This window comes from Phoca vitulina, unplaced genomic scaffold (genome assembly GCF_004348235.1).
Source record: "Phoca vitulina isolate PV1807 unplaced genomic scaffold, GSC_HSeal_1.0 scaffold37, whole genome shotgun sequence".
Classification (NCBI taxonomy): domain Eukaryota; kingdom Metazoa; phylum Chordata; class Mammalia; order Carnivora; family Phocidae; genus Phoca; species Phoca vitulina.
The window spans coordinates 9,878,198-9,900,019 of NW_022589740.1; the positions used below are offsets into that span (position 1 = coordinate 9,878,198).

Below are 21,822 nucleotides of genomic sequence, written 5' to 3' on the forward strand. Positions count from 1 at the left end.
GCTGGCCCCGGGCCGCCCTGCCGCCCCCCGTGCGGCCTCGCTGCGCCGCCACCGCCGCCGGGGTGCTGGCCGCGCCGCCCGCGCTCTCCTCCCGCCGGGCCGCCGCCGCCGCCCCGGGCTCGGCGCTGCTGCCCGCTCGTCCGCTGCTGTCGCTCGGGCTGCTGCAGCTGATCCTGGGCTGCTGCATGGTGGCGCTGAGCTTCGGGGCGCTGTCGCTGAGCAGCTCCCCCCAGGTGAAGAACTCGTGTCCGTTCTGGGCCGGCTCCTCGGTGAGTGCCGCGCGCGCCCCGCTCGCCTGGACACGGCCCTTCGGGGGAGCAGGGGCCTCTGGCCGGTCTCCTCCACCGCCCCGGCATTGCGCCCCCCTCCCTCACCCCCAGGGCCGAGGTTGGGGAGCACAGCCCCTAAAGCCAATTGAAGTTTTTGGAGGCGTTGAGGCTGGGCGGGGCGGGCGGGGGGAAGAGAGAGTAGTATTTCGGGGTGAATTGGGTTGCACCTGGACAGTATCTGTTCCTTGCAGGCTAAAGGATTTTGTTGTTCCTGTCAAGTTAGTAGAATAATACAGATTTCCAGCTCTGGGAGATTGGAAGAATGGGGGTGGATGGTAGGAAAGTAGGAGAAAAATGATTCAACTTCGGGCCTTTGGGTATTTACTTCTCCAAAAACGTCTGCGCGGGGAGGGTGAGCATTTGATCTGTTTTGTCCACTGAGGTATCCACAGTGCCTGGCACATAGTAGGTGTATTTGCGGGGTGATTGAAGTGGCAACTGGACTGGGGCACGCCATTTATTTTATTCCACTTTAAGGCACACGGAAATGTGAAATGTACCAGGTAGGATGGCTCCACTCTATCTGGGGACAAGTTCAGGAGGTAATGACAGGGCGTGTGCAAACCGCGCCTGTTAAAGGAAGGCCCTAAACTCCCACTTGATTGTTGGAGCCAGGCAGGCTGCTGTGCAGAATTTCATTCTCAAGAACCCAAAGTTTCATTACGTATGAGCTCTCCAGAGCCTCAGGAGCAGGGGGCAGCTAACCTGAGATGTCTACCCCCTGCAGCGACCTGGCCCTGCTTCCTCCAATGGGGAAGGTTGCTCTGGGGCACAAGGTGCCCAGCCTCTGGGGAAGGCTGCCTCCTAAATGTCCTAAATGCCTCCTAAAATGTCCTAGCATCTAAGGCATCCAACCTCTTGAGCTTTGCTGGGGGCTGAGAGACTTGGAAATAGGTCTTTGTGGAATGATTGTGGAAGATGGGTATTTGAAAGTAAAGGACCTTTTTATGAAGTAACTAAATCTGAAAGTTTGAGTAAGATCCGTAATGAACGTCTGTGCCAGTAAACATAAAATTGTCCTTTTGCAGGTCCACGCATACCCAGATTCAAGACCAAATTTTAAGCATATAGGGAGAACTAATTGAACTCAAAGTAATTGTTTGAATAAAAACATCAAGAACATTAAGTACTGTGAGCCCGGCCTGACATTTTATACTTAAACTGATGCCAGTTTGCTCTCCTTTTGAAGTACTTCGATGCTGGATGGTCTGACTGTGGAACAGCCCATGCTGGGGAGTTCACGCTCTGTTCATCGTGTTCGAGGAATCCCACCCTCCTGGCCCTGCCGCTGGGCTCTCTGCAGGGATTAGATTCATTATGCTCCCTAGTCCACTCGTCAGACTAAATTCAGCCGAATGGTGGATGCATTTCATTTCTCTAAATACCATGGGCCAGAAGTGAATCTTGCATACATTTGTAGGGATTTCCCTTTTATAAAATCACAATCTCTTGTCCTCTCAAAGAGAGCTAGTTTAGGATGATTTAAATCTATTTTTTTTTTTCTCTTCTGAAATCAAAACCCCAAATCAGTGTACTACTGTGAATTATTTCAGAGGTGAATACACTTCGATGTCAGTCAAGCCACAGTTGGATTTGATGAAGTATATATAGCTTAAAAAAAAAAAAAAGGGCCATCAGCCAGAAGATGAAGGCTGTTCCTGGACCTGCTGGCTGGGCGTGTCCTTGTTTTCTAGGACCCAGCAAAACAGAGCAGCGAAAGAATCAGTGACTTGGAACTAAATTCTCTTCTGTCGGGTTGTTTTCCACACCCCACCCCTCAGCTCTATATACGAACCTGCAATTGTTCATTATGCTTATTTTTTTGTGGCCCTTTTCTGAGGTTGACCACAGAATTTACAAAGTGACTGTAGAACCAACAGAAACTGCGTGTCCAGAATGACTGGGTAGTATTTGAGGATGACATTAGGCACCATGACCGTGGTGTTTTAGGAAAAAATTTCACCAGTAGCATATGCCTTTTGAATTCATGTGCACGGGAGAGGCTTTTTGTTTGTTTGTTTTATGGGAAATTTTAAATTTACTCAAACGTTGTTCAGTGAACCCTCCTATACGTCTCCCCAAGCTCCAATAATTGTTTCATCTCTGCCTCTTCCCAGCTTTGCTGCTGGCTCTGTGTGTTCTGATGGTATCAGAAGGATGAGTGTTTTAAGCAGGGTAGGAATGAGTCCACCATGCTCCCTAGGCCATTTGTCAGGTTAACTTCCCACATTATTTTGAAGCAAATCTCAGACATCACACCATTTCATCTGTAAATAGTTCAATATGTGTGTCATTTTTAAAAGAAAATCTAAACAGAAAGAAAAAATAAACAGAATAGAGAGACAGCATAGAAGTGACTGGGCAGGTCTTAAGAAACCACCCCCCTTCACTTTTCACGTTATTATGAAAATTTTAAATCTCAGCAAATGTAGAAAGAGTAGTATAATGAACCCCTATTTACCCATCATCCAGCTTCAGTAGTTAATCAACCCATGGCCACTGCTCACCCGCGCCCACTCCCCCTACTGGATAATTTTAAGGCAACTCCCTGGTATCATAATTTCAGCCATGACATATTTCAGTATGGCTTTCTAAAAGAAAGCAGCTTAATAGACCAAGAAAGGGCTTAAGAGCACATTGTAATGTACTAATATAAAGATAGCTAAACTAAGCTTTTTATGAAAAAAGCTTAAAAATTATGACTTGAGGACAGCAGGGTTTTTTTTTTTTAATAACAGCTTTATTGAGATGTAATTCACATTCCATACAATTCACCTATTTAAGGCATGCAATTCAATGATTTTTGGTGAATTCATGGAGATGCACAACCATTGCTACAAACAATTTTAGAAAATTGTCATCACCCCAAAAAGAAACCCTGTACTCATTAGCAGTCACCCCCCATTTTCCCCTTGACCCTTTTATCCCTAGGCAACCACTGATGAATCTACTTTCTGGGTCTATGGATTATTCTGGACATTTCATATAGATGGAATCATCCAATATGTGGTCCTTTGTGACTGGCTCCTTTCACTTAGCATAATGTTTTCAAGGTTCACTCAGATTATGGCATGTGATTATGGTATACTTCATTCCTTCATTGCTGAATGAGATTCCACTGTATGGACATACGATGTTTTATTTATCGCTCAGAAGTTTCGTTGGCATATGAAACTAGGTAGTTGAGCCGTAGTGCCCGTTTGTCTAAGGTTACTTTGGACTCACGTAGGAACACAGTGGTAGGATATCTTCATCTCCCAAGCTCTGAATGACCATGATGTGCCTTAGTCTGCTCTAGCAATTAAATTGGCAAATCTTCTTTCAGATTCGGTAAAAAATTTGCTTTTATATTTGATACAAAATTAAATTCAAGGGACAGATATATTCATTAAAAAGACTATTTTATTAACACAGTATAAAAATCAAGAACATTTTCCCATATATACCTCTGTAAGTGTTCTCACATTGAGCCTGAGATTTGGAACCTTCCTTCACTTGTCTGGACCTTGAAGGTATTTTATCTATTTTACTATGTATTTAAGAATTAACAAGTCCTATAAAGAGTCTTTTTCCATACTTTACATTCATACTGTCAGCAATTTGAAGGGAGTGTTTTTAACGTACTCATTGTTTTTGAGCATTCTGTAATCATTTATTTTCTTCCTGATATTGGTTAATGGCTCAGTCTACTATTATTCCTGAAAGGCATGAAGCTAAGAGATTAGCCACTTTTAAAAGCATCCTGAAGTTTGACCCCGGGTGGGTGTCAGGAGGAGAATCTCCAAGACCATGTTCAGGACATGCTGTCCTGGTTTTTTATTTGGGGGCACATTTAGTTACTACCACACTGCACTGGATTAATGAAAGAGTCGAGGATTGCATTGGTTTGTGTCTCCTCCTTCAAAAAACAAAATTCCTTATTCTGATGACATATACTTGGAAGATATTTCAGGCAAATGGTAGAGAATTGGTTTTTATTAATTTTTGCTCTTCTCTGGGAGCCTTAACATCCTTAATATTATCTGCATACATCTCTGCTTTGAGTCACTGACCTAAACTCATGGTCCCCCCTCCCTTGAGTCTGTAATTCTTTGTCAAGATTCCAGTTCCTTATAAAGAGACAGACATTGGTGAACCTTAAGGTAAACCTTTTTTTAAAAAATTGCAGTGATGAAATATAAAAAAGAATGAGTGGTTCAAAGGAGAAACTAAAAAATTCTGAAGTCTCTACCAGTTAAACAACAGTAAATAAATTTTTTCTATCATGATCACCAAATACTACTTTAATATTTATGGGCTATTTTAAATATAATTTTTGTGATGATTTTATATTGATTTTCTTTGGTCCTTTATTTTACATGGCAGCAAAGTGACACTGATAAATTCTTGAGTAAGTCATTGAGCCTGTCAGCCTCATTTACCCATCTGTGAAATGGGTGCGATGATTCTTGCCTCAGAACTGATTTTGTGAGGGTGTAATTAGAGAACATATAGAAGAACTTGCTGCCAGGCCCTAGTACCACGCCTGGCATATAGTAGAACTTCTATCAGTGTTTTTTAAACATCAAGGCAATATTTAATCCAAGTATGAAAAGGTCAATTTTTTCTGGGACATTCTAGTAACCATCATGTATATATTAGAAATATACAGGTGCCCACTTCCTCAGTCTTTTTAATGAATCATGCTAGACAGAGAGGGAAGCATAATACACACCAACACACATGCACACACACATTTTTTAAAATTGCCACTGTAAAATCTATAAGGCAAGATAGATTGTTGAGAAGTTTGACTATTGTGTGCTTAATTCATAAGGTAAACATGGTACATTTACAGCTTGGCTCTTTTTATCTCTATGTTCAGATATAGCAACTTTTGGCAAACAATCCAGAACATTTTTGCCCTAATACATGTTCATGGATAGCAGAGGAAAAATAGGGCAGTAAAATAATAAGCTTTTGATCTTAATGATTGGATTTTTAAGTTGGGAAATTAAGGCACATTAACCATGTATGGTGGGTAACAATGATTCTTGTGTGAATTATCTTGGAATCCTTCTTTGCAATATCATTGAAAAAAGAAAGGTCTCTGCTTTTTCCTATAAGCTACAAGGAATGGGTTACAAGTGAGTGAAACCAAAATTATAATAAATCTCATTATAATAATATAGAGATAACTTAGTGTTAGAAAATAGGTGCTAGCCTGTTCATTCAGGGCAAGTTTCATCTTGCACTGGGTGGAAAGAATGCTGATGAAGTTGCTTTTTGCTGTTGGTATACTCTTTTAGGAAGCACAAGAGTGAAGAATATATTTCGGCTGAAGTAGTCATCCCAGCAGGTTCATCCCCTATTTCTGATTTCATTCATTCAATTATTCACCGTTCATTCGTTCATTTGTTGACTCTGGCCATAACTAACTGAGTGACTCTAGGAGCCTTGAATACTCACAGATCCAGTGGTAATCCAGTGGGATTACCAGTGAGTGTAAAATACGATCAAACAAGTAATAGCATTGTGGTGTAATGGATACTATGGAGAGCCAGTGTAAAGGGACCTTCTTGTCCCTTCTGATGGAACTCCAGCTACTGTTGCCACCGAGGGAGATGGAGGTATTGAATGCTCTGCCTCCTTCTCTCCTTCCTCTGACCCTTCTTGCCATTTATGAATTCCCCCCAAGCCCCAGATGAAATGTGAGCATCTATTTCCTAAGTCATGAGCTCTTAAAAATTCATCCCCAGCTGCAGCTCTTCTGTTCCACATTCCAGAGGATTCTAACTATTCAGTCTCTGCCTCACCTCTCATAGGGTTCCATAAATGTTGTAGGGTTTAATTGGGCTTGAGGAATGGAGAAATTGAGTAGAAGTAGGTATATGCCTTTGTTGCCAGTTTTAGAACTGAGGTGGATGTAACTACAACTCCCACCTGCAACTGGAATCTAATTTCTTAAAGCATCCCTGTAAAGAAGGGTGATTTACAAAAATCCTGTTGGGATTTAATGTGAGTGTGTGCTGAGTTTATAAAACAACTCAAATGGAAATTTATTTATTACCTTTAAATATTTTGCCTTACAATCCATGAACATGGTATATGTTGATTTGAGTCTTCATTTAATACTGCTTAATAAGGTTTATATTTTAATAAGGTTAATAAGGTTTATATTTCTTCCTACTGGGTCTTAAGTATCTTTAAGTTCATATGTATTTTGAGATTATTGATATTATTTGTCAAATACATTTTGTACATATTTTTTAAATTATGTTTTAAGTTATGCAAAATCTCCTCTCAAAAAACAATAAAGATAGCTTAGTCCCTTTATCCCAGAGACCCTTGATTTTAAATGACAATTGTATCTGTCATGATCTATTAAATATATGAATATATGTATATATATATATATATATTCATATATTTACCCCTCTCACCTTAGCAACCCTATTCCTGGGATTCTGTCCAACAGAAATAAAAAGCACTTGTTTTTAGGCATTATTTGGCCATGGATGGTTACCATAGCATTGATTATGAGGGCAAAAAAACTGGAAATAGAGTGACTTATCAATGAACATGAAAATGACTGAATGCATTGGGTAAACCGTACGGAGGAATATTATGTAGCCATTAAACTGAAGTGAATGAGAGCTATTCCAGTGGACATGAAGAGATTCCCTTGAGGTATTTATTGAGATAGAAAAAGAAGAGGAGGAAAGTATCTTTTATGACCTATTTTTTATAAAAGTTTTCCTCTGTGCATGTGTATATGTACAAATGAACATATTTGTCTAGTAATAAGAATTTAAGGAAAAATATGTATATGTGTAAAATATGTAAACACACCAAATTGTTAATGTGGGTGCGGGTGGGATGATGTGGCTGGTGGGGGACGTAGAAAGTATAGATGAGGGCTCTCGCTATTTTTATGGGCATTTATGGGCTGGGCTGGGCACCTCGTTTTAACGATAATATTGTTTTGGTGGGAAAAATGTGTTCCAAAAAGCTGAACCACAGGGTTCTGTATTAAGGGAGACAGGTGGTCTAAATATCAAACACTAACTGGTAATTCACATCATATTTATATTTTAGTGAATTGGGCAGTTTGTGTTTCCCTCAAGGGCAGTCAAATGTTTCAGTTATGTTTTTCCAAAAATAGTTGCATTTCCTCAGCTAAGTCTAGTAAGCAGCAGGGCGGGCAGGCAGGGAGCACACACCCATGTGGGCACACACACATACACACGTACACACACACGTGAGCGTCCATGCCCACGCACAGCCTGCAGGTGGAGCCAGCGCTGGATTGCAGGGAATCCGGAGGAATCCGTATCATCACAGCAGGGTAAACTTTTGAGTTAGAAGAGACCCAGAGATGGTTTCCTCCACTTACCACATCTCTAAGGAAACGAGAGTGAGGACCAGAACAGTGATCTGACTTGGCCAAGGTTGCGTAGTTATTTAGAAGCCAGGTGGGGAACCTGGACCCCAAGGTCTCATGGATTTCACGTTCCAATTTGTAAAGTAGATGCGGCCACGTGCAGACACATGCCCTGCGTATCTCCAGGCGGAAATCATTCAGAATGAAGAAAGAGCCTGTTGAATTTAAGATGATTGCAAGGATCTAGTGCCTGGTGGGCAGGCAGCTGATAGTCTGTTTAAACATACATGGGATACAGGGATCTGCTGCCTATCTGCCCATATGTGCTTTCTGGTCCTTGATATAAGTGGGTAGACATGTCTTCTGCTGGTTTGACATTGTGGCATGATTTACTCTCAGCCAGTAAAGGGAGAACGGAGGGCATAGTAGCAGGCCTGTGAGCTTGGAATCTAAAGTAACACTAAAATCCTTATTGATTTGTAGTTGATAAACACTAATTGTGAACTGTACATTTGAGGGATTTTGGTAAAAAGTGCACATAAAGGAAAACCCTCATAACAGCATTGAGCAGATGTATGCACACTGTTCCACAAAGGAAAGTGAGCTCCAGTGACATGACAATGTCCCTGAGCTGAAGAAGCACTTGGATTGTTCTTTCCCAACGGCTTAGTGAACTGGGTTATCCAGAGGGCTGATGGTGATTTCCAGTTTACGTTTTGGCCAAATGCTGATTCTTCTTTACCAAGGATTTTAGATTGTTGTTTATCGAAGTGTCATTTTGCAACGTGAGACTTTTTTCACTGTAATCCCTCCCCTCTTTGTGGAATAAAGGCTCAGGAACGTTATTGGTTGCCAGTCATGTGACAGGTGCCAGGTTGGGACCCGAAGATTGGGAGACAAGGTAGGAGTTCACAGTCGGTGGGCAAGGCAGAGATGCACCTCTCAAGTTATGGACAGAGAGCGTTTTGGGGGGAACATTGTGTAGAGGGCTTCCCGGAGTGTGCCAGGAGTGTGGGGTGGGGGGATCTGTGAACGCTTCTCGGAGGAGGTGACGGCTAGTCAGGACCTTGCAGGATGCATAGTAGTTCTCAGGCAGCTATGAGGGGAGCTGGGAGGAGAAGACGCTGCAGTCAGAGTCCTGCAGCATCTGCCCACCTGATGGGGGACAGGTGTACCTGGGAGCAAGATAGGTGGGGGGACGGGCAGGGGTCCATAGAAACCAGGCTTGGGAAGTGGGCAGAGGAGGATCCTGAGAGACCTTGTGTACCACTTCAGGGAGTTTACTTGTCCCACAAAGGATGGGTACCCACCTTACGAAGGGAGGGTTGCAGCCACGCATAAGTCATATGAGGCTGTCAATGGCAACAGGTTAGGTGCCCTGGGGCAGGGAGCTTGGATCAACAATACTGATTCCTTCACTAACTGGAAGGATAGGCTACTCTCTGTGTGTTCTTTTTTTTTTTAAGATTTTATTTATTTATTTGAGAGAGAGAGAGCACGAACAGGGGGAGGGGCAGAGGGGCAAGCAGACTCCCCACTGAGTAGGGAGCCCGAAGTGGGGCTCGATCCCAGGACCCCAAGATCATGACCCCAGCCGAAGGCAGATGCTCAATGGACTGAGCTTCCCAGGCGCCCCTCTTTGTGTGTTCTTAATTGACCTTAAGAAAAAAAATACACAGTCAATCAAAAAGCTTTGGGGGCCTTGGGGAAAAGAGAGGCCAAAGTGGTCTACCAGGGCTCATGTAATATGAACAGGAATATTAAAAGGCTTTGAAATTTCAGGGTTTTTTGGAAAAAAAATACTTATGACACTAGGGTTAGTTTATTGGAATTGGTCCCTCTCCTAGATTTATGATACTGTTTATGCTTCTAGGTGATACTCTCTGGAATCATAGGATTAACAACTTGGAAACGGCCTATGATACTCCTGGTATGTACTGATCTCATAAATTGTTACCCTTTGTAAAATGTGCTATGTGAGAAGTCTTTTGGAATCAACCACTGAAGAAATACTGAAGCTTTCTTCTTCATTAAAAAAAGAAGCTCACAATGGATACTATTAGAAATCAGACGTTCTCATAACAGTAAAGCGAGATGATAATTTTGTCAGTTTTCTGATTCATTTTAAACTTCTTATGTACCCAACGTGTTTCTAGTTCCAGGATTAGATCTACTGTAAAGATGTAATTTTAAAAATCGGTTTGCTATGGACATTTTTAAATATACTAAAGCAGAGGGAATAATATAGTGAATTCCCTACACCCATCACCTGGCTTCAGCAACTACCAATTCAGCTAGACCCTCACCCATTCCTCTGCTCCCCTCATTCTTTTCCCTGAATATTCTTTTGAAGTAAATCTTAGGTATTAAATCATGAATACATAATTTTTTATTGTTATCATGCTTTGGTTGGACAACCTCAGAGTTTCATGACTTAGGCTCTCTGTATTCTCTCTTTATCACACATCTATCATATTTTCATGGTAATAAAGACATATTGGTAACTTTATCCTTTTTTTTTTTCGTTTTTGAGGTAAAATACACATAATTATATAGTTAACCCATTTTGAAGTTCACAATTCAATGACATTTAGTACACTCCCAATATTTGTTTTTTTGTTTTGATTTGCTATGTCCTTTTATTTGCTACTATAAAAAATAGACAATTGCCAATGGAATTGCCAACTTTCAAAGATGAAGTAGAAGGTCTGACAAATGTGACTTGAAGTACATATAATGAAAAATAATTTTTTCTCTATAACGTCTCTTCTGATTTTTCTCCCATCCATTTTGAAATAGGGTTAAATAATTTTCTAAAACCACTTTGTGTATATACTTAAGAGTTCATCTTAAACAGACCACTGTTTGCTGGGTGGTGGGTAATAAATACAAAACTAGCTAAATTCTTAAATGCCCACGAGACAACATTAGGCAACATTTTAGAAGTCCATCATTTATGGCCTTTGGTGAAACTCTGTTAATATTTCTGGCAGGAGTAAATTATTGGTGCAGCATTTTAATCTACGAGATAGCAGGGTAGGAGAAAATGAGGCTTCAGATGAGTTTTATGGCATGTGTTATGAGTGGCTAAGGTCTGTTTTGCAACAATTCTCTAGAAAAATGTTGGATGGTGTCCAATGTTTATACTAATATTTGGCTATAGGAGTCATTTTTGTCCTGATTTTTCCGTTGGGTCAATATTGAAATGCTCAGTAATACAAACCTCAGGTATTTAAATTAAAATCAGAAAATCCCTAAAGCTATTTATACTTTTAAGATTCCAAATGGTGAGAAGAATATGAGCGTGTGTTCTGGGTAGATGTTTAGAAGGTGGACCTTTTAAGACATTTATTTCTCTAACATTGTTTTCTTTTGGAAAGGTGCCTCATAGATTTATTATGTGAGCTCAAACAACTATAAATGAAAATGACCTTAATAGAGATGTATCTTTATTATTATGCCTTTAATTTCTCATCTTTGTTGATAAGTACAGGTACAACTTTGTCAAAGTTATAACCAGTTTGTACGTACCATGTTGTGCTCTGCTTTTTCTGCTTAATATTACATTAATTCCGTCCATATCAGTAAATATGATGTTTCCATCTACAAGGAGTCCACATCCCTGCCCGAATGGCATTCTGTCATAGTTCTGTATTACCATCAGTTATAAGCCTGTTGGACACACGGGCTTCTATATTTCAACTGTTACGAATTCCGTATTTCGAAGTATTTAGAATCAAGAAGTATTTAGAATCAAGTAGAGATTGTTTTGAAATGTTAATTAACATCGACTTATAAAGAAGATAAATTAGTTGATAGGAATTATACAAGGACAAACTTCCTGGGTATATCAATAGATCATTCGAGCCTTGGTCAACATCATAAGTGAAAAATCCTCAGTTCACGTGAATCTTAATAATATTCTGTTATAACTTGTGCCATATGCCTTTGTTATGTTAAAAAAAATCATGTGATGTTATGAAAGAAACTGGATATGGCAGTCAGACACTCCGAGTCTGAGTCCCAGCTCATCCCCTGAAGAGCTGTATAATGTACAAGCCACTTAACTTTCCTGAGTGTAGTTTTCTTTTCTGAATGGAGAAGATAATCTACTGACACCAAGGGGTAGGTCTGACTCCCCCTAACCCTCCCCGTAATGGCTGCTTCACTTTTTCTTTGGCTTCCCCCAGACCCCTTCCTGAGTTTAGAGAATGTGCCTTTGGATGATTCTGGGTGGGAGGTCACATGCCATCAGAGAGCCAGGAGGCCCTATGGGTCTCTGTTCCCGCAGATGGGGGCTTGGCTGGTGAGTTCCAGCCTTTCTTCCCTTCATGTCCTATACTCTACCCAGAGGGGCACCTTCTGACCGGGACACAGCCAGGCTGTCTTAACCAACTTGGGCCTTCTTCCCCTTGCTGTTTCCCTGGCTGGCTCCTTTTCTGGGTCTCAGCTCAGCAGTCGCTTCCTGAAGGAGACCTTCCCTGACCACCCGGTGATAGTGGCCCAGCATCCCTGCCTCTCAGCATGTCCCAGCACTGACTTTTGGCTTCACAGTCTGTAATTAGCCTGTGTGCTGTTTGTTTACTACTTGCTTGTCTGTCTCCCCACCGTAGATAATTGTATGAAGACAGGGGTCTTGTCCGTCTTCTTCACCCTGTGTCCCCAGGAACAGTGTGCTTGATACACATCTATTGTTGACTGTGAAGTTGATTTGGCAGCCAACGAGAAATTTAGGTCCTAGGTTCTCGATGTTTCTTTTTTACTTCTGTCTTAAATTTCTCTCACTTGTTTTTGTCCTCTAGGGTGTTTTCTTCCGCTTTTTACTTCGGGGTGGTTAGGGAGTATATGGGTGGTGGAGGTTGGGAGGAGGCAGGTTGGTCTTTCCAGGGCCCTTTGAGAGGCAAGCTGTCATCATTTTGAGTTGTTGGGTGCACAGTCATCTAGAACACTTGAATACTTCCTTTTGAAAACTGTTTATATTTGTGCTCCTTCTTTTGTGATTGTTTCAGTGATTACATTCGATTTTATACTGGTGTGAACAAAGAAGCCTCATTCTGACCCAAATTCCTTTAAATTCAAGTTTTCATGGAAACTCAGAGTTGGAAGTGTTCATTTACCAGATCCTCTTCCTTATGCTGATTAAATACTCATGTGTCCAGAACAAAAATAATAATCTTGGAACATCATTTGTAAACATTTATAGCTATTTTTGACTATGACTAGGATCAAGCTAGGGCATGTGCACACACACATCATTTCAGGTTGTGTGTTTTCTATCAAAAACAAACATTTTTCATTTTTAAAGAATGTTCTTATTTCTTCAAGGTATCTCGTTTTTCATTCTAATAAAATGGTTTATAAGTTTTTAGAAATTACAGACTCTGTGCTGGGAGTGACCTCAAAGATTATCTTGTCTTGTCTCGGCACCTCAATTAAAAAGTGGAAGAGTCTTAATAAGATGTTTTTCTTTGGTGGTCCATTTGGTAAGAATTCCCACCGTGAAAGCCTAGCCAGACTTTCGGCCTATAATTTTGGTTATGAAGAGGTCATTTGGACTATTTGTCTTGTCAGTTTGGAAGAGATGGGGTGAATATACTTTAAAGCTGATAAAGAGATCACTTTATTCTTTAACATCAAGAATGAAGGTATTTCCTCAGTGATGTTCTTGGGACACATATGTGGTTTGTTCTCAACTGTGGGCCGTGGGGATTTGCACCCTAGACTGAGAATAGAAGAGGTAAATGAACAGGATATTTAAAAAAATGATCCATCAGTTTCTTTTCTAACTTCAAGATTATGGAATTTAGGGTAAAACTTTATTACCCAAAAAGAAACTAAAAATGGTTTCGGTAAGATATACGGACATTCTGTCCTCTCACCTAACTGTCCAAACAAGTTAGGCCAGCAAAGATGGTCCTGCTCCACAAAACCATTTGGGGATCCGGGGTCTTTCCATCTTATTGTGCCTTGAAGGGAGAGTCATGGATCACCCAGACGCTGTCAAGAGATTGAGGAATTAGCCCACCAGATAGTCAGAAATACTTGTAGGTGGCTTAGCTGCAAGAGAGATGGTGGCCCTTTCATTTCTGAGGACAGGAAGACCAGGAGGGGTCAGAAGACCTGCGGGCAGTTTAGGGATCTGTACATTTATAAAATGAGCTCTGCAGCTCTGGCTTTGTGCATTCTGGTTCTTTCAAGTGTATTTCCTGGTTGTCAAAAATTTGGAACGAGCCTTGGTTTGAGAGTTCAAGAAACCTGCATTTTAATGGTGACACATTACCACTAGTTATCAGTGACCTTGGGGAAATCTCTTGGGTTCTGCATCTGTACAATGATGAACTTACATCAGAGCAATCTTTTAAGAGTCCTTTAGCTCTTGTTGTGTAGGTTTCCAGAATCCTTGTTAGTTACCCGGCGGGTGTTTTAACTTTAGATGGATGTTTTCAACAGGCTATTATAAGCTCCCTGTGTATAAATACTATGATTATTTCACTCTTGGTTTTTTTAAGGTATAAAAATAGATGGCTGTTCTCCCTCTTCAGAATAATTAATAATACTCTATTGCACACATATAATACTTAAGAGTTTATATCTTTAGTCATGTGGTTTATATGGCAGGTGTTTTTCCTGTTTTATAGATAAGGGACCAGTGGCTCAGGAGTAAACCAGCTTGTCCAGTTCACAAACACATGAACTATTATTAGAAAGAACCGGGGACGTTGACTCCCAGTCCAGTGCTCCTTTCCTGGTACCATTCCTCCACCTCCTCCATTAGCAAATTCCTAGGTACTTCTCTGTGCCCAACAGCATGAGTGTGTGTGTGTGCAATTTAAGTTAATTGTTTTCTTATTTGTGACTGTCCAATTCTTTTTCAGCTTTTAAAGTGGCAAGTTTAAGGGTATGTGCTATGGTGAGTGCTGTGAATTGTGTGGGACTGTTGAATCGCAGACCTGTACCTCTGAAACAAATAATACATTATATGTTAAAAAAAAAAAAAAAGAAGAAGATAGCAGGAGGGGAAGAATGAAGGGAGGGAAATCGGAGGGGGAGACGAACCAGGAGAGACTACAGACTCTGAGAAACAAACGGAGGGTTCTAGAGGGGAGGGGGGTGGGGGGATGGGTTAGCCTGGTGATGGGTATTAAAGAGGGCATGTTGTGCGTGGAGCACTGGGTGTTATACGCAAACAATGAATCATGGAACACTACATCAAAAACTAATGATGTAATGTATGGGGATTAACATAACAATAAAAAATTAAAAAAAAAACTAATGATGTACTGTATGGTGATTAACATAACATAATAATAATAAAAAAAATAAAAGTGGCAAGTTTATTCTTGATCGAAAAGGGCAAGTGGCAGAATTGAACAAGGCAACAGGAGGGTCAGCTTTGAGTCTTAATCCTGCCACTTTCCATCAGTGAGCAGCCAAGGAAATTATCTGATCAGTTTTCTCATTTGTACAATGGGGATGCACCCATCTCTCAGGATTGTGGGCAGGGATGCATGTCGAAACTGTAAAATGGGGGCGCCCGGGTGGCTCAGTCGGTTGGACGTCCGCCTTCAACTCAGGTCATGATCTCAGGGATCTGGGATCGAGTCCCACATCGGGCTCCCTGCTCAGCGGGAAGCCTGCTTCTCCATCTCCCACTCACCCTGCTTGTGTTCCCTCTCTCGCTGTGTCTCTCTCTGTCAAATAAATAAATATTTTTTAAAAAAAGAAACTGTAAAATGTGAAATGGGATCTAAGGTCAGGCGAGCACATTACGACTCATTTTCGTCATCCATTGAGAAGATCTTCGAGAGGAGGTTTGGCGTGTCGTTGGGTAACCCCTGGCAGCAGAATATGTACGTAGGCATCATTAAAGCACCCTGGGCTGGGCTCGGGCTTATCTGTGACCACAGTGAGCCTGGTCTGCTGACAACAGAACTTCCATTTCCCTTGTCTGATGACCGGCTCCCCAAAACCGTGCATTGGGTAAGAAGCTGGCATCCTCAGGAACTGGAAGGACTTTGGGTGGCCCATCCCTGGGCAGAATCAAAGCCTGAGCAATTCCTTGCTTTGCAAACTGGCCTCAGCCAACTGGGTGTGCTCTCATTAGCAGCTTTAGTTTGTCAGTGACAGGTAATTGTTAAAGCTTTGAGGTAACCTTCCTGCCAAGTCAATTATTAGAATGCAAGTGAGCCTCAGGCCCAATTCTGCTACACAGGCACACACTTATTAGCCAACAGACAAAACAATTGTTCATGTGCTCTGTTCTGTAAGCTTAAAGGGCAGAGGGCTAAGATTTTTACTGAGCTTACAGAACAGTGTGAACAATTCTTTACCTCTAGTTTTTGTTGCACCCATTTGTCTTGAAAACCATTGCTGATGGCCCGAAATTCTGCTGATGAAAAAGTTTATTGGATCTCCTGCAGTAAGGGAGGACACCTCCTTGCCAGTAGTTCTCAGAAGGGGTGAATCACAGAGAGCATATTTATAGGGTTGGAGGACCCCTGCTGGGGGACTGTAAGGCGAGCTTTGCAAGATAAGGAACTGATAGGGTTTGGGCAAAAAGCTTATGACAAAATAGCTTTGGATTGGTGGACGAATGGAGGGGAGGGCCTGGAAGCAAGATTTGATGAGTAAGCTGTTGGTTTTTATAAACTATTTTAATTGGTTCACAGTCTTACATTGGAGGAACAAATATTGCCTGGGGCAAGTAGCTAGGTTATCTTTGCTTGTTCTTAGTATTGTTTACTATGGGGTCAGAAAAGTATGGCCAGCCGCAGAATTGATTAACGTTGGGACAGGAAATTATGTTGGTTTTCGTCCTTACCACAAATTTCATGGAGTACCCATTTTTAACATCCATTGTGCTAATTAGACAAGCTAAGAGTTTCATCAATTGGACAACTCATTTCCACAATCCCTCTGCTAATTTAACAAAGCCACTTGGTTGTTGCTGAGAGATGAAACCAAAGGAAGCTTCTGGAGTACGGCCTGTCTCATAAATGCTGGTTGATTATCCTGGAATTTGAATCGCTGACCGTCCTTAGGGTGTTGTGTGGACCAACTGATATGTACATAGTATTGCACATCTGTACTGAAGTATGTCAAAGTGCCTTGCAGACACACTGTGGTGGTAGGTGAGTGTCTGGGTTACGGAAGGGAGCCCTGCAACCAGCCCTGCATCCGGGCTCTCTGGGCCCCACAGCCTGGGGGGATCCATTTCTGATATGCCCTGTGAGAGAACTGCAGGAACCATGAGTGATTTGGGGCAAGAGGGGAGACCATTTTGAATTGGCGAGCATCTTAAAATCGATACAGTCTTGTGGAAAGTTATAATGTGTACGGCATCTCTTGCATGTATGTGTGCGTGTGTGTGTGTGTTTAAACCTGGGGGATCTATACTTACGTGTATGTAGTCACTTGGAAAATTTCTGAAAGGATATATGGAGGCTGTTTGTAGTGGGCACTTCTGTTGAGTGTGTCGTGTGAGTGGGAAGGGGAAGGAGGGAGACTTGGACTTCCCACTTTATATCTGGAGAGGACACGCGTTGTGTTGTGGGACCAAGAGACTGCTTTGGTTTCCTTGTTTTGTTTGGGTTTGGTGGGCAGCCTCTGTGCATCAGAACTCTCTTGGGGTTTCGTTTATTGGCCTTTGTGTGAATCTCGGTGGGAGGCAGCGATGGAAGCTTCTGAGGCCAGATGCTAACACATCTGGATGGCAGGATGTGAGCCTGCTGACCTCTACTCTGCCCAGGATGCTGAAGCTGGAGTCACTGATGCCAAACAGGCCAGGCAGCTTAGACCTCCTTAGGCAAAGGAAGCAACCGGTGTCCAAGCTGGCCACCAAGGACCTGGCTTTCCTGGGGCATGACCTTGGTAGAGGTGCCAGCCCCCGTCTTCCCTTGGCTCCTTCCCAGGTTTCTGAGCCTGGTTCCTGGGGATTCTGTCAGCTACCTGATAGCCCTGCAAGAAATTCCTTTTCTGTTTAAATAGCCTGAGGTGGTTTCCATTGTTCATAACATAATCAAGAACTCTGCCGTACGACCGTGATTTTTTTTCTTCTATGAATGTTACTTCTATAACAATTTAAAAAAATTCAAAAATAAATGAAAGGGATTCATCTTAAATATTTGTTCACTTATGGTAACTCAGGTGAAAAACAAGAAGTCCAGTGGGTGCTCAAATTAGATTAATTAATGGTGAGTGCTTGGTGTTGGGTGTCAGAGCTGGGCTAGTGGCAGAACTGGGTTTTACTAGATGTAATTTCTTAATGAGGAAACCAAAGGGTGCCCTTGTGGAGTTCTTTAATGAAAAAAATAGCATAATTTATAAATGGACATTGTCTTTTAGCAGGTATCCTGCAAGTTGATGGAGACAAAAGAGTAGAGATTTGAGTCAAACCTGGATGTGAGCTGGGTCCTCTAATTGCATAATTTAGGGCATAATAAATAAATCACTTCTCTGAGACTGCCTTCTATTTATTTTATGTCTATATCCACAAAATATATTTATAAATGATATATATGCACATTATATATATCAAACACATATATGGCATATATGTTATATATATTTATCAAACCTATATATGTTATATGTATATATACACACACTATGTATATATATATGCCATATATGACGTGTGTGTACATATATATGTGTGTGTATATATAAATACACCATATATATGACATACACTACACATATTTTTGTATATATATATATATATATATCAATATATATATATATATATATCAAACACACCACTGTGACATGGTGACATTTGATAATTTACTAAATGCCTTTTAAGAGGAAGAAAATCTTTTTTATTTAAGGAGCTCATTAGCAGGCTTATTCTTATTAAAAATAGTCATTAGACCTCTGTACATTTCTCCAAGCACCCAAACCTGAGCACACTCCCCAAATTAGCTATTTTAAACTCTTTCTGATTTTAGTGCCCTGATGGTTGTCTCCATCCTAAAGATGAGGGATTCATAACATACTCTCCCATTTATCCTCTCTTGTTTTGTTTTTGAAATTATTTTTATTTCTCCTCTCGGTGACTTTATAATTTTAAATAATTCTTATAAACTTGTTTCTCAATTCATCAACTTTGGATAGTATCTTTTGATTCTTTTTTTTTTTAAAGATTTTATTTATTTATTTGACAGAGAGAGACACAGCGAGAGAGGGAACACCAGCAGGGGGAGTGGGAGAGGGAGAAGCAGGCTTCCCGCCGAGCAGCGAGCCCGATGTGGGTCTCCATCCCAGGACCCTGGGATCATAACCTGGGCCGAAGGCAGACGCTTAATGACTGAGCCACCCAGGCGCCACTTGACTCTTTTTTTTTTTTTTTTTATGTTATGTTAGTCATCATACAATACACCATTAGTTTTTGATGTGGTGATCCACGATCCATTGTTTTCATATAACACCCAGTGCTCCATGCAGTACGTGCCCTCCTTAATACCCATCACCGGGCTAACCCATCCCCCCACCCCCTCCCCTCTAGAACCCTGTTTGTTTCTCAGAGGCCATAGTCTCTCATGGTTCATCTCTCTCTCTGATTCCCCCCCTTCAGTTTTCCCTTCCTTCCCCTAATGTCCTCCATGCTATTCCTTACATTCCACAAATAAGTGAAACCATATGATAATTGACTTTCTCTGCTTGACTTATTTCACTTAACATAATCTCCTCCAGTCCCATCCATGTTGATGTAAAAGTTGGGCATTCATCCTTTCTTCTTTATCCATTCATCTGTTGAAGAGTATCTCAGCTCTTTCCACAGTTTGGCTATTGTGGACATTGCTGCTATGAACATTGGGGTGCATATAGCCCTTCTTTTCACTACATCTGTGTCTTTGGGGTAAATACCCAGGAGTGCAATTGCTAGGTCATAGGGTAGCTCTATTTTTAAGTTTTTGAGGCACCTCCACACTGTTTTCCAAAGTGGCTGTACCAACTTGCATTCCCACCAACTCCCTTGACTCTTTTTTATAAGACGAAGAAATTAGCCCTTAAATCTACTTTTTTCCTCCTTCTTCCTCCTTCTGATCGTAAAACCATTACTTTTATATTATCTGTGTTTTAACATTTACATCTTGCTTTTAAACTGTATTATACCATTCAAATTTTGTCCATAAATCGTTTCTAAAATAGTGAAAACCAACAATAGCATTTACAGTATTTTCACTATGTGAATGTGATTGTAATAGGATGTGAGAATTGGAGTCTTTATTTAAAAAAAATTTTTTTTTAAAGATTTTATTTATTTGAGAGAGGGGGGAAGGGGCAGAGGGAGAAAGAGAGGGATAAGCAGACTCCCCGCTGAGCAAGGAGCTTGACTCTGGGCTCAATGCCGGGGCTCGATCCCAGGACCCTGAGATGGTGCCCTGAGCCGAAGTCAGACGCTTAACTGACTGAAGCCCCCAGGCGTCCTTGGATTCTTTGTTCTCAGATTCACCTGGGGCTGCAGTACTAGAAGCAGATGCCAACAGCTCCCACATTCCAGCGTTAGACTGTTGAAGCAGGACTTGTAAAGCTTCTGGGTGAAAACCAGTTCTGCAACCCTTAGCTGATCTCCATCCCCCAGCCTATAAAAAGATTAGGGATTAAAGAGACAAATGGTTTGGAGAAAGTTACAGAATTGCTGTGGCATTTTGAGTCCAGCTCTGCGTGGGGGAGGGAATGAGTGCTTAACGATAAGCACTTGGAGAACCTGATATGCGCCTGTTGGTTGACTGGACTGGTGTCAGGCGCTTGCCTGGGGAATTTTAAAGGGCCGGTTGGAGTGCCTTGTGGCCTCAGAGTTAAAGACTACTGTTGGGAAGTCATTGTACTTTCCTAGACCAAGACCAAGCGGGGAGAGGCTGGGCCCGCACTGCCAGATGCGTAAGAGTAGGGAATGGTAGGCTCGACAGTCCTGTCTCAGAGGAACCAAGAAGACCATTCGGGAGAAAGTCCTCTGTAAACACTGGCTGAAAGCAGATGGGAGAGTCCCATGAACTGTCGCTGCCCTTATCTTCTTTACCGACATGGTCGGGTCTCCCCCTTACTCCCTCCTCTCCAAAGTGACAGAGCTGTGGCCGGCAGGCTTCAGGAGAAGTGGACCCAAAAAGGAGGGAAACAGAGAAGAGTGCAGTCATTCTCTTGCCTTTCCCCGGCAGGCTGGCTCCTTCCCTACAATGATCTGTCGGATAAGAGGGAGAGAAGCTAAAAACGAAGTTCCAAGTTTTGATTGGGACCCAGGTCCCGACACGCTAATTACGGAAATGAGAATTTTTGTAACTTAAAGTGACTGGAGGATTTTTTGCACCTGATATTGACCAGAGAGGTCATGGGCACAGCCCCAAATTTCATCTAAGGGGTCAGGACGATGGCCCTGCAATGTGGGCTTGAACAACAGTGAGGGAGAGAACAAAGTGGTTTTCTCTTGGCACCCATGAGTCCTGCTTACTCAAGGGATCAGCGACATTATTTTTGGTAGCAGCACCGTGAATGATTGAGTCTAGAGAAAAGGCAGTGTAACCCTGTGTCCCTCAAAGGGGGGTAGTTTTGAGCAGCCATGTCAAATCTGTTATTCTTTCTTATTCTCTGTCATTTGCTTGGTACCGTCCCACATTTCAGTTTACTTCAGTTTTGGACCATGACTTTGACAGATAGGTTTATATTATTTCTGGAGTTTCTAAATGCCTCTTTTCTTTTTCTTCTGGCAAAAAAGGGATCTAATCTCGGAGATGATCTAGCTGCTGTGTCTTCTTCTTCTTCTTTTTAAAAACAGTTTTATTGAACTATATTTGACATACTATAACATTCACCCATGTAAAATGTACAGTTCAATAGTTGTTACATGTTCACAGATAGGCACAAACATCTTCACCATCAGTTGTAGGACATTTTCATCACCCCCCCAAAAAACCCCAGTACCCATTAGAAGTCCCTCCCATTTCTGGGGCATCTGGGTGGCTCAGTTGGTTAAGCCTCCGACTCTTTTTTTTTTTTTTTAAGATTTTATTTATTTGAGACAGAGAGAGAGTGCGTGTGTGAGAGAGCATGAGTGGGGTGAAGGGCAGAGGGAGAAGCAGACTCCCTGCTGAGCAGGGAGCCAGATGCAGGGATGATGACCTGAGCTGAAGA

At 41.7% G+C, this 21,822-nt stretch overlaps 1 protein-coding gene across 1 annotated transcript in view; it reads left to right on the forward strand.

Annotated features, from left to right (window-relative positions):
* The first annotated feature begins 147 nt into the window (after window positions 1-147).
* The window catches only part of FAM189A2 (family with sequence similarity 189 member A2), a 56,884-nt gene continuing 35,209 nt past the window's right edge, over window positions 148-21,822 (forward strand). Inside the window, exons 1-2 of the mRNA XM_032427565.1 lie at window positions 148-269; window positions 9,566-9,622. Coding sequence (XP_032283456.1) covers window positions 186-269; window positions 9,566-9,622 — 141 coding nt within the window. The 5' untranslated portion in view covers window positions 148-185. The remainder of the gene's footprint in view (window positions 270-9,565; window positions 9,623-21,822) is intronic.